Source organism: Macrobrachium nipponense, chromosome 16 (genome assembly GCF_015104395.2).
Source record: "Macrobrachium nipponense isolate FS-2020 chromosome 16, ASM1510439v2, whole genome shotgun sequence".
Taxonomy (NCBI): domain Eukaryota; kingdom Metazoa; phylum Arthropoda; class Malacostraca; order Decapoda; family Palaemonidae; genus Macrobrachium; species Macrobrachium nipponense.
In genome coordinates this window covers 76,598,199-76,615,193 of record NC_087209.1, presented here as the reverse complement: position 1 = coordinate 76,615,193, position 16,995 = coordinate 76,598,199, and the positions used below count along the sequence as shown (strand labels likewise).

Genomic DNA, 16,995 nt, shown 5'->3' with positions numbered 1-16,995 from the left:
TATACGTGAATACAGAGAGAGAGAGAGAGAGAGAGAGAGAGAGAGAGAGAGTTGGTAATACTGTTTTCGCTAACTCGAGTTCAACGGACAATGAAGCTGGGTAAGTTTCACTCCTGCTGCAGAAAATTATAGGAACATTCTCAGAATTCACGGAACTGACTGATTTTCGATCTGGTGTATCTGAATCAGCGATTGAAGTAATAATTGATGCTGTATAGTTTCTTTTTTTACCGCATTTCTGATTGACTGTTCTGTATATTATTCTAGTTCTTATTTTAAACTTACAGTGCAGAAGGTAAATATTTTGTGTTTATTTTTGTCATTTTGCAGTTTTCATTTAGGTTAATTCATCTGAAGTCATTATTTACGGTGTACCTTACTTCAGAGCATAATAAACTAAATCTACTGTCTTGAGTTTTAATCGTCATAATCGTAAGCGTTTGTCTGGGTTCTTTATAGGTGTACTTGGTGTGAGTCCCTGGCATGTACAGGCTAAATTTTATTGTTTAATTAATTTAACCATTTCCAAACTATTTTTGGGAGGGGGGGTGAGGTGGTTACCTTGCTATCTGGATGCCAGTTTTATTCATTGAATAAAAAATATTCACAAGAGCCATTCTAATTACAAATAGTTCCCCCAACACATAAATTAGTTAATATAATTTAGGCCTAGACATACCAAAGTCTTCGTGTATTTTAAGTGAAAGCAAGTAGAGGTGACTTTAAATGAAATACTTAAAATAAAATAAGGTCTAGCCGTGTCAAAACCTCTACGCACTTAGAAAGAAATTGTAGATAGATACTGCATTCTAAACTGCCCTAGTCGACATAGAATTTCGGACTAGCAAAACCATTTAGGTTTTTTTTTTTTTTTTTTTTTTTTTTTTTTTTTTTTTTTTTTTTTTTTTTTTTTTTTTTTTTTTGTTTTTTTTTTTTTTTTTTTTTTTTTTTTTTTTTTTTTTTTTTTTTTTTTTTGAGGGGGGCCAAGAATAAGAAATCATGAGACCCAAAAGCTACTTATTCGAATCTCACCTAGTGCTTAGACCTATCGGAGCTAATTGTTTTTTCTTGAAGAAAATTGGGTAGGTTACCGGAAAGGACCCTACCTTACCTAACTTGAAGTCTGTGTGTACTTTCATCGTCACTGGCTTATTAGTCAAAACCGCTTTGAAACCTTGTGAGTATGGGGGAGTATGTAAGTTTGTGCGTGGGCTAGAGGGGTGATAACTTTACTTAATAAATCCCGTTAATGCCCAATTTTTTTTTTTTTTTCGTGATTTTTTCACCAAAAAATACTTCTTTATACATCACTATTTCTTAATATATATATTTAAACTTTTTCATCATAATAGTTTAAGAAAAAATCGAATTAATATTTGGTCCTTTTTTTCAGGACCATGGGTACTTGGGGTACTTCTGTTCAGGAAAGTAGGTTCTCGAAGCAGAATAATTCATTGTAAAAAGATCCTAATGCCTAAAATAAATAACGAAACGTTTTTCTTCCTCATATACCAATCCAAATGAACAACAGATTACTTTGAATTTCGTTTGATAAAACGTGCACCGATATGCAGACCAGCATTTATTTCAAACGTTTTTTCTTGCAATAAGCGCTCCTCCGTTGCTTCCCCTCTTTTCGATCAACGTGTTCTGCTGAGAAGAAAATCTATACCATTTCTGGGATTGCTTTTGAAGATGATACTTTTTGGCCATCCTGAATTTTTAGGATCCGAGCCGTTGTACCTGATCTCCTAAAATCTAGCAGAGTCACGGTGTCCTGATTTCCATTAGCAAAAGTGTATACAGTCTAGGAATTACCCATCACAATACCTATTACAGTAATAAGAATGTGATAGCTCTGAATAGGCCAATCTAAATGATCCAGTCCAGTCCTCCCACATAGTATTTATTTTATTGGGAAATGAGAAATAGTATAGGAACAATTGTTTTTTCTCTGCGGCTGGTTGACCATCTGTTTGCATTTCCAATAGGGCTGGCAGATTGGCGATGGCTAGCAATTATAAATCTGCTCTTGTTATGTCATTTCACAAAGAACAGTTCTCTATCTTCAGATCTGTATTCAGAATCCACGATCTTCTTTTTCTGTTCTTTACCATCATTTAGTGGACATTTGGATATTCTGTTAGAACGTATTGTTCCATGTAATTCTTATTCAGAATTGTTTTATTCCTACAAATGGGTTGTAACTTGAAAAAAGTTACCAACATGAATTTTATGGTCATATGGGTTCTCAAGGCGACTAATCATTAGACTTAACCACTTTTGAACCTAGGCTGTCATTATTTTCTGGCAACAGGAATAGGATCTAATTGCTTCCTTGATATAAACGCATTTAAATCCTTTATCTCTTACGCAGTTTTATGAATTTTCATTATGAACAAAAGGAAGATACTGATTACGATTTGATGCTTAGAAATCGGTTTCGTGGTACCATTTTTCGAAGATAGTCTGAGTTTCAGTCTTCATCCAAACACCAATGATAGATATTGCTCACCTGGCAATCTGTGGCTACCTGAAAACAAATAAGATTCTTAGGACATTTTTCAAAGTTTGTTTAGAGAATAAAATCATATTCATTTTGCTTTACAGAGTAAGTATTAGATTCTCTGCACACACACATTATATATATATATATATATATATATATATATATATATATATATATATATATATATATTATATACATACACACACACACACACACACACACACGCATATATATATATATATATATATATATATATATATCAACCTTCCGGTTTTCAGCATATCTTTTGGGATGAAGCTGCGACACCCATACCCTTAGTAGTCTAACTCACTACTAAGCACATAATTCAACACTCAGACCACCAGGAGCACAATTTCTTATCCTTCCATATTTTTAGCCTAATTGGATGAAGCATATTTCCCGCTCCACTAGGCTTCTGTTAGGAAGTATGGGTGATGGTCATATAATCGGTTTTTCCGTCTACTGGGCCGTGCCGTGTTCTTCCAGTGTCTCCAGACAGAGTTCTCTTTCTGGAGCGTCCGTTCTGGCACACTTTTCATTCGCCAAATTGTCTTATTGATTTTTATTTATATTCTGTTACTGCGTTATAATCTATTTTATAAATTGATATGAATGGTATATGTTGAAGCAGTAGATCAGTGGATCTTAACCTTTTTATGACCACGCCCCCTCTAAGAGTTGGTCCTTCCCTCGACGGCCCCATTGTATCTGTGAGATTTAAAGATTTAAAGAAAAGTGAGAGAGAGAGAGAGAGAGAGAGAGAGAGAGAGAGAGAGAGAGAGAGAGAAGGGGTGGGGGCGTGTTTCGAGGGATGGGGAGGAAGGTAAATAATTACAAAGCATGCTAAGCCCAACGAGTCTAACTTGACTAGTAGACTATAGGAAACTTACTTTTGGATATGAGCTCCTCATTCTTATTAAGAGAATAACTAATATAATGAGAGAAATTTTAATTTTTTCCCTTTGGACTTACGCCTCCCTTGGAAATTGGCGGCTGCTTTCAGTTTAAAAATCATGGCAGTAGATGCTTAACAAGTCATTAAAATGTAATAACGCCAAAACAGATGATTTTACTGCACATTATCCCTTCATATCATCATTCTCCGTGAAGTTGATATCATGGCCTAACCCAACGTAGCTTGTTGTGGAAGCCTTTGCAGCCTCGCTCAAAGTGAAGCAGCTTTGGAATGATATACCAAAAGTAACTAAAAAAATGAGCCTCTATAATTAGCTATGTTAATAAAATCCGAATGGATCTTGTTTGTCCGGTCCCCGGGACAGCGTAGGTAGAGGATCGGGAGGGTAGGGGAGACATGACACATCCACCCTCCTCCTGCAAACACGTTTGTCCACCCTGGACCGGGTCAGGGTAAGTAGGGGATCAGGAGGGTAGGGGAGACATGATACATCCACCCTCCTTCTGCAAATCTTTTTGGCCACCCGGGTTGGGGAAGGGTAGGAAGGAGATCAGTAGGGTAGGGAAGACATGACACAACCACCCTTCTACAACGTATAGCACAGCATACGCCGTCAAACTCGTAATTGTATAATCATGAACTAAATACCTACCTGTTATGATTTCTTCACATATTTGTTTTTTGTGTGGGTTAAGGCTGACGAAGGAAATGTGAAAAGCTTTATATTTTATTACAGAAAATTATCAAATTACAGAAAAAAGATAATAAAAGTACAAAATATTCAGTAATGTAAAACGCAAAACCCTCATTTGGATACTTCCAGACTTAGAGAAAGGAACATTCCGGGGAAACTACTTTCCAATTTTGTACCTATAAAGCCATAATTTTTCCTAACATCTCAGAGGGCTGAGTTTCTCTCTCTCTCTCTCTCTCTCTCTCTCTCTCTCTCTCTCTCTCTCTCTCTCTCTCTCTCTCTTTAATTTGCGCAATTAGAATCGATATTGATTAACTTCCCTTTATTGTGAACTGTATTTTTTTCTTGCCATGAAACTGTACATTTTTACTTTCATTACAAATACTTTTTTTTTTTTTACTTATACTCAAGAATCACTACTTATGAAAGTATACTTGAAAAACGATAGTAAGACTCGAGTTTTTTTTAGTTTCACACAACATATATAGTACTTATTTTTCCTCACTTTGTCAGTTCTATTACTAAAAAAAACATTGATTATATTACTTACGTGCGTCAGCGATATCCTTATGTCTTTTGTTTGACCAAACATTCCTTACTTCAGACGCGGTATTTTCACCTTTCATACTTGAGCAAACCCACATTTCCTAGAGATCAAGCTTAACGATATTACTGCTTTGCTTTCTGTATTTAACTGGCGATACTCGAACATTTTTCATACATGGAACACATTCTATTTTCACTTTTCAAAATTAAGAAATACTACTTTGTTATTGTCCATATTCAGAATTCAACTTTTCAGTTTCCATGCTTAAGAAATGATACATTTGTACTTTTCGCGTTTAAGCAGCGCCACTTTTTCTTATTTTCATCTTTCCTGCCCGAGATGTGGCTACATCATCCATCTGTCAGTGACACTTAAGCAGCGTCCCTCACGGCGGGAAAGGTTTTTCCGCCCTTTTTCTCCAGAGTGATGTCCTCGAGATTCTCCTTTCGCGTCTCGGGAAGGACCGCGACCGTCGCAGCGGTCACCAGGCCGCACATTCCACCGTAGATCCAGAATGTTCCAGACGTTCCAAGCGATGACGTCATCAATGGGAAGGTCTGTGACGCGAGGAAAAATCCTCCGAACATAACAGAGCACAGGAAGGGCATGGCTGCCGAGCGCACTGTGGTGGGCAGGAGCTCCCCTCGAACCAGGTTCAGGGTGGGATGCCCCACGCACGAGAAGAACGTGAAGAAAACCAGGCACGTCATGGGCATCCAGTCTATGCCTCGCACGTCGTCGTAATGACCTTTTATGAAGAAGAACGCGCCCAGGGAAAGTAACGAAATGCCGCACGTCAGGAAGGACACGAGAAGGGAGGGCTTCCTCCCGATTAAGTCAACGACCAGCAGGGAGAAAATTGTCCCGACGACTCTGATCCCACCGACGACCATGGCCGCCACGAAGGCGTTCATGCTGATGGCTGTCGCTTCTAATATTGGAACGATGTAAGCCGTGACGACGATGTTGCCCGTAAATTGGGCCGCTAGGAACAACATGGTCAGGTACAGGATGACCTTTACTGTGCCCTTCTGCATCATCGCTCGGAGTTGGCTCCCAAAACTGAAATCTGAGTTAACGCTAGCGTATTCCACCTGAGAGGATATGGATGCCAGTTCTGCAGTGACGTCGTAGCGAGGGCCACGGAAGAACGCTAGACTCTTGGACGCTTCCTGCGTCCTGCCTCGAGTCACCAGCCAGCGGGGCGAATCAGGCAAGAACACCAGAGCTATGATCGCAGGGGGCACAGTAACCCCGCAGATCAGACTTATATGTTGCCACGTCAGGCCGGTTGCCCCCAGACCGTACACCAGGAGGACTCCGATCTGACGCAGGGTGTCCAGGGCGCCCACCATCATGCCGCGGACGGAGCTGTGCGAGGTCTCGGTGGTGTACTGGTAGGAGGCGCTTTCGATCACGCCTATGGTCAGGCCGATGAGACTGCGGGAGGCCTGGATCGATGGGATGGTTGTCGAGAAGTATAGCGATACCCATCCTGACAGAAGGATCGGAAGGCAGATGAGCATCGTTTTCCTTTGGCCGAAACTCACTGTCATTGGGATACCGACGAGGCATCCGACAGTAGCTGTCAGGTACACAACACTACCTGAAATAAACAGAAGAGAAAATGACACACAAGTACATGTACATGCATATATATACATATATATATGCATCCATTAAGCTACAAAAGTCCTTTAATATCCAATTCGCTCTACTTCGGAATTAATACATTTTCATATATGTTAACCGAAGGGGCATTTTTTAGTTAATAATTTCATCCTCTCGTGGGTTCGAACCAGCGGACAGAGAAGAAATCAGGACTTCGGTGATGTTATCGACTCGGCCACTGAAGTCCTGATTTCTCCTTTGTCCGCTGGGCGCTGGTTCGAACCCAGGAGAGGACGAAATTATTATCAACTAAAAAATTCCCCTGCGGTTAACATATATGAAAATATATTAATTCCGAGGTAGAGCGAACTGGATATTAATTAAAGGACATTTGTAGCTTAATGTATGTATATGAATCACAGTGATGTGATAAAAATTCTTTATATACATACATAGACGGAAATCACATTGTAATGGTGGCAAAATATCGTATTATAAAGGGTGGATAAACCACTATTCTATGTCACGTTAGGGCCAAGAAAAGCCTCTTGCTTTCGTCAGGAGAAAGTGAATAAAGGTTTCTAGGACGTGGCAGAGAGTCAGGTACTTTACTGAAGTTACATTGAAAGCAAGTTATTGCAGCCGTTCACTTCCTTGTTAGGCAAGCTGATACACACACACACACACAGATATATATATATATATATATATATATATATATATAGATATCATATATATATATATAATATTCTGTGTGTGTGTATGTATGTATAGATATTCCTTTTGGAAGATCTATACATAATACTGTAATATATTGCTACTTAATTTTAAAAGTGAGCTGTAGATATTGAGAGAGAGAGAGAGAGAGAGAGAGAGAGAGAGAGAGAGAAGAGAGTCATAACTAGACATGTTGGACATAATTTTTGTTTCGCCAAAATACCTCAAATTTCTATTCTGTCGGCTAGTCAGAAAAGAAATTAGAGGTATTTTGGCGAAACAAAAGTTATGTCCAACATGTCTAGTTATGACTCTCTCTCTCTCTCTCTCTCTCTCTCTCTCTCCTCTCTCTCTCGTCTCTCTCTCGCTCTCTCTCTATCTCTCTCTCTCTCTCTCTCTCTCAATTTCTACAGTTCACTTTTAAAATCAAGTAGCAATGTATTACAATATTACGTATAGATATTCCGAAAGGAAAAGCACAAAAAAAAATATTATAACTATTATCGAGACAAAAAAAAAAAAATAAATAAGTCCCAGTTCGAACCTCCTCATGATTCAACCAGAAAGTGAACTCATTCAGAATGTGCTGATGAAATAATGAAAAAGGAACTAAAGGATTGAACAACAGTTGAAATTCAGATGTCGCGGGTTCGCGTCTCCCCAAAGGCGATGAAAAACCACTAGCTCTGTATCATGATCAGTTACTGCTGTAGTTGGGGTCTGCGGTGGGAGGTTAAAACCAACATTCTTCGGAAGCTTGAATTCAAAGTCAATGACCCCGGTGCGTTTGTTCCATGTGAATAGGTTTCATCTACTGAGATAATAATAATAATAATAATAATAATAATAATAATAATAATAATAATAATAATAACACATGGCCGAGTCCAGGTGCCAGCACATTGAATATTATTTCCACCAACATTTACGCCGTTCTAGCAAAGTCTGACTTGAGAATTTGTTTTAACTCGTTTCTCTATATAATCAAGGACTCTGATGACCTCTTAGCTGCCTGATTGCCTCACTCGTTCTGGATATGGTCTGAATAAGAGTCTGAATAAGATATGAGTCTGAATAAGATATGAGTCTGAGTAAGAGAGCAGCCTCCCTCCTACTTCACGTGTGCCGGTTCGAATCCCACCACCGAAGGAAGCGGTTCTTTATTTGTTACCTGCACGGATTCGGGGCTTGTAGTCATATGAGTATTTAAAAGTGTGAAGTAACAGAGAAGATACGAAGTCACTGTGGCTGTCAAATATATGTATATATATACTATGTGTGTGTGTGTGTGTATTTCGTGTGTATATATATATATATATATATATATATATATATATATATATATATATATATCCCCTCGGTTAACATATATGAAAATATATGAATTCCACATCACTTCATATAGATGTATATATTAAAGAGATAGTAGAATATATAGATATGTAGATAATTAAATATATAAAATGAATAAATATACATTTAACAGCCACAATATAATATATATGTATGTATGTATGTATACACGTAAATATATATATATATATATATATATATATGTATGTTTTTGTGTGTGTGTGCGCGCTCGTGTGTGTGTGTGTGTGTACATATAGCAAGTGAGTGAATGTGGTCCAGGAAAGGAAAAGAATGAGAATGAGGGCGTTTTTGGGTAAGTGGAAATTTGTGCCTGGCTAAGTGTGGAGAACTCGGAAGGTAGTTGACCTACGCTTGGAGTTCCTGGAGTGAAAGAAAATGGATTAGACAGTAACTCTGGGGAGGTGTCTTTGTGAAGAGGCTTGTTTTACAGCTGGAATTTCAAAGAAGAATGGCCGTGAGTATCCTTGAGAAGAAGAAAACTGAAGATAAGAATGTTTTTACGTGCTTTTATTTAACGTGACTTCTGCGTCTGTCTGAGTCCAAACTTGTATCTCGACTTTCGATGAACTTCAAAATTTTTATTCTGTGTTGAGACAGAGTTGATGGGAGGAAAAAAATTGTATGTCCTTCATTTACAGAAGACGATTGCCTGTAGTAGTACATTCGGTTAATATCTTGTTGAAACTGTCAGGAATATCTAGAAGTTTAAGAAGTTAAGTTGTTATGAGGGATGTGGGAATACCATACAAGGAAAAGATAGATGAAAAATGACCTTGAATTAAAGATACGAAAGCAGAAGGAGTTTTCGAGGAGTACTGAAACGAATATTGAAAACGTGAGGAGGAGGAGGCGGTCATATAGTGTGAGTGAATGAAGTTAGAAAGAGAGAAAAAAGGTTTAGTTTGAGGTGTAGTAGAATAATAGATCAGAAGATGAGAAGATCATATATGTCTCTACCAGATGATGGATATGGAAATCGCTTAGAAAGTTAAAGTTAGAGATAAAGAAGAAAATAAGGAAAACGAAGTGAGTCTCAGTGACTATTTTATGCCAAAAGAGACTATTATGGGCCAAAGGATCTTAGAACAGAATGTGCAAATGGAAAAATAATGTTCAAAGAATCTGTCATCATGAAATGATGACATGAGAAAGTCTGGTCATGTGGAAAGATATCTGAACGATATGTTGTCGAAAAGAGTATATAATATTAAAGTGTATAGAAGGAGACTAAGAAAGTGCTGGATGCATTGAGTGTTAACGGTACTCAGGAAGTGAGAGTTTTATACGAGACAGATGCGAATTACTCAGTATGTCTTGAATTTTTTACGTGATGTTGATGAGCCGACTTTGTAGCTAAATGAATTGATTAAAACTGTCTACTTTCATGCAAAGGAACTCGACCTTCGTTCAGCAAGTAAACAATGAGCTTAGCGGTAACCTTTGTCTTGTTTTAATCTCAAAACCACCCCCATTAAGAATAATGGCTTCGTGTTAACGATGATATTAGTAATAATAATAGTATATTGAAAATTCAAGTTGAAAATAGATTAATACTTTCATGCGTCTTTTCTCGACCCCATTTTCCCCATTACGAGTGAGCGAGAAGAGAAGAGTAAACGTTTGTTTGTTTGTTTTCATTCCACTGCTTTGCGAAGGACGTGATATCCGTACGTGACCCAGTTTCATGAGGAATATGAATAAATAAATAAATAAAAAGAGTAAGGACATTCCATAATACTCAGTACATGTGAACTGTTGTCTACCAGTTATCCTTACATAACGGTATTCGTACCAACGATGGTCAGTGCTCGCATCGTAGAATTAGGTTATGGGCCATGACCTAGCGCATCAGATAAGAGTGTGCTAGTAGCAGTAGAGCAAATCCATGCCTTTGCAACGGCTCCAGAGTGGTTTTATAGTGTCAAGGAGAATATTTGAGGACATCACTTCCTTCTCGGCACTTCGCGAAATATTTCGGGGGAAAGAAGCAGATGCCATTCCATACAAAAAGGAAGATTCAACTAGCTAAGGGCAAAGACAGAGTTTATGGACATTTACAAGAAAGTACAAGACTTAGAACAAGGAAAAAAGACAGTGTTTATGTCATCTATAGGGCAATGAGAGATTTGATCGCCAAAGAACAAAGAAACCATTTATGTCATTAACAGGGAAGTAAGATTTAATCAAGAAAAACAAAGACAGCGTTTATGCCATGTTTAGGAAAATGAATGATTTAATTAATAATCAAAGAGCAAAGACAACGTTAATGTCATCAGCAGGTGATGAAGGAGTTTATAACCTGCGACGACCAAAGCCTACATTTATTTAGAAGAAAGACGAAGAATATGTCCCCAGCAAAGAGCAAACGAAACGGTTTTATGCCGTCATTTCTCATTTTTGAACGAAGATGAGAAGCTGCCTCATCAAAGATCGGTTTTAGTTAACCAAAAAAATGAAAACTGTATATCCCAACGAACAACAGAAGTTATTATTTACTCTCCTGAAAAGGAAAAAATCTAGAAAAAGACACTGAAGTAGAAAAAAAAGAAAGAGAACTATACATCTCACTTACTGAAGAGAGCGACCTGATCGTCGTCGAAGACGACTCCTGAAATGGTTGTGTTGTCACTTGTCAGCTGTGGAATAGTGACTCCTGAGTAACCGGCCACCATCCCGAGTCCTACTTGAACCAGACCTGATACTCCACCTCCAACGATCTGAAGAATGAAATGTCCCGATGATTTCACTCTAATGTGGAGAATGTGATGATTAGGATAATAGCATTAGCAACAATGAAGAGTACTGTGGTCACACTGATGGTTCATTGACAGCTGAGCGGATGGACTGTCTAGGTCAAGGGTGGTTACCCTTTTTGAGAGTACCTACAATGATGATGATGACGGTAGTGATGATAACATTAGCTACAGTGATGATGACTGTAGTGATGATAGCAATAGCTACAATAGTAATCGTAACAGTATTGATGATAGCAATAGCTACAGTGATGGTAGTGATTAAGCAAATAGCTACAGTGATGATGATGATGATGATGATGGAAGTTATGATAGCAATAGCTACAATGGTGATGATGGCAGTGATGATGGTGATAATGATGATAGCAATAGCTACAATAATGATAGTAGTACTGCGATGATAGCATCACCTACAATGATGATGATGGTAGAGATGAAGGAATAGCTATGCTGATGATGATGACAGTAGTGATGATAGCAATAGCTACAAGATGATGGTAGTGATAATAGCAATAGCTACAATCATGATAATGATGGCAGTGATGATACAATGATGATAATGATGTTGGTAGTAATGATACCAATGGCTATACTTGATCAGGGATCAAGTAAACGTGTCAAAGAAATAAAAAGTCACAAGACGAATTCTGGGCATAACAGACAGTGCTAACGGTTGCCAGAGGGAACCATTAATATCTGACGTAGGTAGAAACTCCTTCGTTATAATTGCATCCATTTATATATATATATATATAATATATATATATATAATATATATATATATATAAACCTTGCTGAGCTTTAATAAATATCACAATTTTTCGCTTACTCGGGGAGTAAGCCAATTTGGTTGTTGTTGTTGCGGGGTTGGGGGCTGGTGGGGTGTGGGGTTTTGGGGGGGGGGGGGGGAGGAGGTAGGAAAGCCTAAAAAGGTCTGAAAATGTGCTTCCTGTTGAGTTAAAGATGCAGGAATTTACAATAGGACATTTTTTATTCATTAGAATAAAAATGTTAAGAAAAATAATGTGTATGTTAAGCAGTACATAACAATTATTTCTAATAAAATATAGCGTCTTTATGTTAAATTTTGGTGAAACAATGCTCCATTTGACTATAGATTCTAGCAAGTGGCCCGAGTAAGCTGGAGGTGGGATCACGCCTTGTTTACTAATACAAGATTCTATTAGCTTCGTTTCACCAGATTTTAACAAAACATAACTTCCTTAGATGCTATCCAATTGATACTGTGATTGCTAGGAAATTCACAACCTCGAGAATAAAAATCCACTATTATATAGCAAAAAATAGATAAACTTTTATCGTACACATAGTAATCCAGTTTACTATATCATTGTGGATTTTTATTTTAATAATGCATTTGACATGTTACCTGTCCCTACATTATAGTTGTGCTGTTTCAATCGAGTATAGCCAGCGCCTTCCCACTTTGTCCCACGTAGGTTTGATTATATTCTTTACAAGAAATCTTATAGAAACATCCTGTTTCATTTCTCGGTGATTTTATAATTAGCGTGTTCCCAGGGACCCCTGGTCTTTTAACAAAAACATCTGCGCAGTGGATTGACCTGTCTCGGGACATCTTATAAGCAATTATATGAAGGAAGACCTAGAATGTTTCTGTTTTCAAACTCTTGAGTTTTCGTCAGTCTGTCAAATGCTTTTTGGGCTTTATAAAATATGTTTCCATAAAAAAGAACCTACGTACCTGAAATGTTCCGCAATTTCACGTATTGTGAAATTCCTGATCTAAGAACTCCGGCCATTGACCCGCAGTGCTATTAAACGTGTTGCAGGAAAAATAGCAGCCTTAGTTTTATATGGATGATAAGAATATAATTGAAGATGAGGACAAATGTTTGTAGACGTCCAGTAGAAAGATAATTTGAAGTTTTTATCCTATGTACCAACACATCTCAAAATGGTAATTTTCCTTCTTCCTTCTGGAGGGAATCTTTACAACGAGTGCTGGTGTATTCAATCTGTTAAGAAAAAAATTTTTCTAATAAAATATAGTGTATTTATTTTAATTTTCACTGGTGAAACAAAGCTCGATTTGACCATAGATTTTAGCACGTTTTAATTTACGCTAAAAATTAAGATTATAATGTCTACAACTTATGCGGGAGGAGAAAATCTTGCTCGCGTCTCGAGTAAGCTGTAGGTCGGATCATACCTAGTTCTGTTAAACTCAGTCCTGTCCAGCATAACCAGAGCACTTGACTTAACTGTTTTCGTATTATTTGGAGCAGTGGGTGATATACCCCGGTATAATTATCATACTCTTGCTGATGTTCAATTTGTCAATAGGGATGTTGCTATATTTTTCCATTTGACAAAAGGCATTCCCTGTTTCCAACCAATCGATATCACTATTGACAGACAAATTCAAACCATAACCCAGAGCTAAAATAGTTACCTAATCTAAAGTGATTTTAGATAAACTACCTACAAATGCAAGATCGGCAATTTACAGTATTTATCAAATTGCTTAACCTTTTATCCAACCTTAACTGTAGTGTATTTGATTCACGTCTCGTTGTATTATAACAAAAATCACATAGCACATTTTCCATACATTGTTAACATTGTTCTTATCACTTCTGAGTGTTTTGAAACGTGGCTGTACATCCAGTTTACAAATATCAATATTTTTCTTTCAAATCCTGCGCTGGGAAACCTCGAATGGAGGAGTTGTTACCAGGGTATGTCAGCGCGTAGCAGTGAGTGACTTACGTGTTTCATCCAAACATCGGCTAAGGAATCTGCTTCTCATTTTATTTTGCGCGCTCGTACGGAAGACGTAGAAACCTTATCCGCGAAGTCCTTGACGGCGGAAAAAAAAAAGTATGGATGATCCAGGCCCTTGTTTGATAGTCAAGAGGCGTCTGGTGTCCATATTGCAACGAATCACTGACGCCGTGTGAAGTACACAAACATCCAGCCAGGAGAAGCGTGGAAAGAAATCACTTGAACTAAACACTTTCGTGTAATTGTACACCATATCGGTGGGCGCTGTCTTGGGAAGTTCTCATGCAAATAAGGTAGATTTTATGCGTTGATTACGATTCCTAGTGCAGAGCCTGAATTCGACTGGTACGTGTACTATATCAGTTCCTTCGTTACTTGGACGAACGTGGAATAGTTCATGTTTTTTCATTAACTGGGAAGTACAGAGATATAATAATTAATTCAATTGTTGATGTTGATGCAAAATAGATGTTTTTTCAATGGTGATGTTACTCTCATAACATCCCACTCAACATATATATATATATATATATATATATATATATATATATATATATATATATATATTATATATATGTGTGTGTGTGTGCGTGTGTGTACAAATTACGTATAAATATATGTATTTTTGTTTATGTATGTAAGTATAAGATAACCTCTTCTCGATTTCCTCACTTTTTGGATACGCTTATCACAATTAGCTTTGAATCCGAGAGGGCAATACATAAATGCAAGTGTCGAAAGTTAGTGATAAGATTTCGTCTCCACGTTTATCACAAAATTTGTCAAGTCTATATATTCCTCATTCCGATTCGGGGCTTGAGGCGATAAGCATTTGAAAAATGTGTGAGGAAATCAATGATAAGAGCTTTTGGGGGCTACTGAAGATGCGAACTATCTGGTAGGAGTGATAAGAAGATTCAGTATTCATATGTGAAGTACAGTGTGTATTGGCCAACAATTGATATAATATATATATATATATATATATATATATATATATATATACTATATATATATATATATACATATATATATATATATATATATATATATATATATATATATATATATATATATATATATATATATATATATATATATATATATATATTTATGTATATATATATCACATATCTACAGGTGAAAAATAAGAGGAGGGGTGTAGGTCCTGACCGGTTTCGACTTTATTTCCAAGCCATTGACGAAAAACTAACAGTATTAAGAGTCACAAAGTAGTACTGACTAACATACACACAACCGTTTGAGACTGCAGGTCCACCCACAGGAAGCTGATTTTGGAAGCCGCTCCTAACTTGACACCTGCCTGTGGGTGGATCTGCAGTCTCAAACATTTGTGTGTATGTTCGTCAGTACTGTCTATGTAGTATATATATTTGTGACTTCTAATACTATGTATCAGTCCTACGTCAATGGCTTGGATTTAAAGTCGAAACCGGTCAGGACCTACAACCTGCCTTTTATTTTCCACCTGTGGATATGTCTAATATAAAATGAATCACGTGCTAAAGTGATTATAATATATATATATATATATATATATATATATATATATATATATATGGATGTTTGTGTGTATGTGCCACATACACTTCAACATGCATTGAGCAATTTCAACTAAACTTGGTATAAATATAACTTAGCATCTGTGAAAGAATACTGTGGTGGTAAGGCATCTCTGGTACCAGAGGGATTATGGGGAGGGATGGGAAAGGAGTAAGAAGTTAAAATAATTGAAAATGACAGCTATTTCCTGATGCCCTTCAAGTCTAAATTCAGCAGGGATGAGAAGGGGTGGGAAGGGGCTGACATGTAAAGAAACTGAAATGATGGATATTAGATTCTAATCCCTGGTTTTTTGAGGTCGCTGACGTGAATAAGGACACTTGCAATACCCTTCAAGTCTAAGGTTAGCCCCAAAAGGATTAGGGGTGAGACGGGGTGACATGTAAAATAACCAAAAACAACAGATATTAGTGTCTAATTAATAGTTTTCAAGGCAGCTGAGATGAATAGTGACACTCCTGATGTCCTTTGAGTCTAAGTTGAGCCCCAATAGGAAGAGGGGGTGGGAAGGTGGTGACATCTAAATATAAACGAAAAATACTGATATTAGCCTCTAATCCATAGCTTTTGAGGTTGCTGAGATGAATGTACACACTCCCAATGCCCTTCCAGTCTAAGTTCAGCCCCGATAGGAATTGAGGGGAGGGGGTGTTCGTGAGAAGGGGTGAATAATAAATTGTTAAAAATGATGGATATTAGCATCTAATCCAAAGTTTTTGAGGTCACTGGGCTGCACAGAGACACTCCCGATAGCAAAATAAAATGTCAAAAATGCTGGCAATGTAACTGAAGCAACTATCTTAACAGGAAAGGGAAAGAGCGAGAGAGAGAGGGATGAGATAGAGAGAGTAGATGGGGCTTGAGAGAGAGAGAGAGAGAGAGAGAGAGAGAGAGTTTATTGGTTGTCATTCAGACTTTTCCTGGGCAGCACCAGGATGGTCAGCTAGTGTATATATATATATATATATATATATATATATATATATATATATATATATATATATATATATATATATATATATATATATACATATATATACACTAGCTGACCATCCTGGTGCTGCCCAGGAAAAGTCTGAATGACAACCAATAAACTCTCTCTCTCTCTCTCTCTCTCTCTCTCTCTCTCTCTCTCTCTCAAGCCCCCTCTACTCTCTCTCTCATCCCTCTCTCTCTCGAAACCGAAATAAATATTATCAAAGGCATGGGTATGTAACTACAAACTACCTGACTGTGAGTCCCTATACTGAGTAAAAAGCAAATAATAAACTTCATCAAAGTTTATCAAAGGCGCATCAGGCAACCGATCCCTTAATGCACAGATAACGGTGGGAAAGAAGAAAATCAAACACAGAAAGAAGAAATCCCACTTATCAAAAAATAAGAAATAATAAATAGATTAGAAAGCATTAAAATGCCAAGATAAATGCATTTGAGATTATTTTGAAGTGAAGATTTTAAGTAAACACTCTACACTGGCCTTCAGTGAGATAATAAAAC

At 37.3% G+C, this 16,995-nt stretch overlaps 1 protein-coding gene across 2 annotated transcripts in view; it reads right to left on the bottom strand.

The window, feature by feature from the left end:
- Nucleotides 1–4,160: 4,160 nt before the first annotated feature.
- Nucleotides 4,161–16,995, bottom strand: part of LOC135195828 (facilitated trehalose transporter Tret1-like) — a 21,623-nt gene continuing 8,788 nt past the window's right edge. Inside the window, exons 2-4 of one of the 2 annotated variants that reach the window (XM_064222333.1) lie at nt 12,869–13,142; nt 10,962–11,106; nt 4,161–6,293 (exon numbers count right to left, since the gene is read on the bottom strand). In XM_064222333.1, the coding sequence (XP_064078403.1) occupies nt 5,059–6,293; nt 10,962–11,061 (1,335 nt within the window). In that variant the 5' untranslated portion in view covers nt 11,062–11,106; nt 12,869–13,142 and the 3' untranslated portion in view covers nt 4,161–5,058. The remainder of the gene's footprint in view (nt 6,294–10,961; nt 11,107–12,868; nt 13,143–16,995) is intronic. The other variant, XM_064222332.1, reaches the window with a different exon arrangement.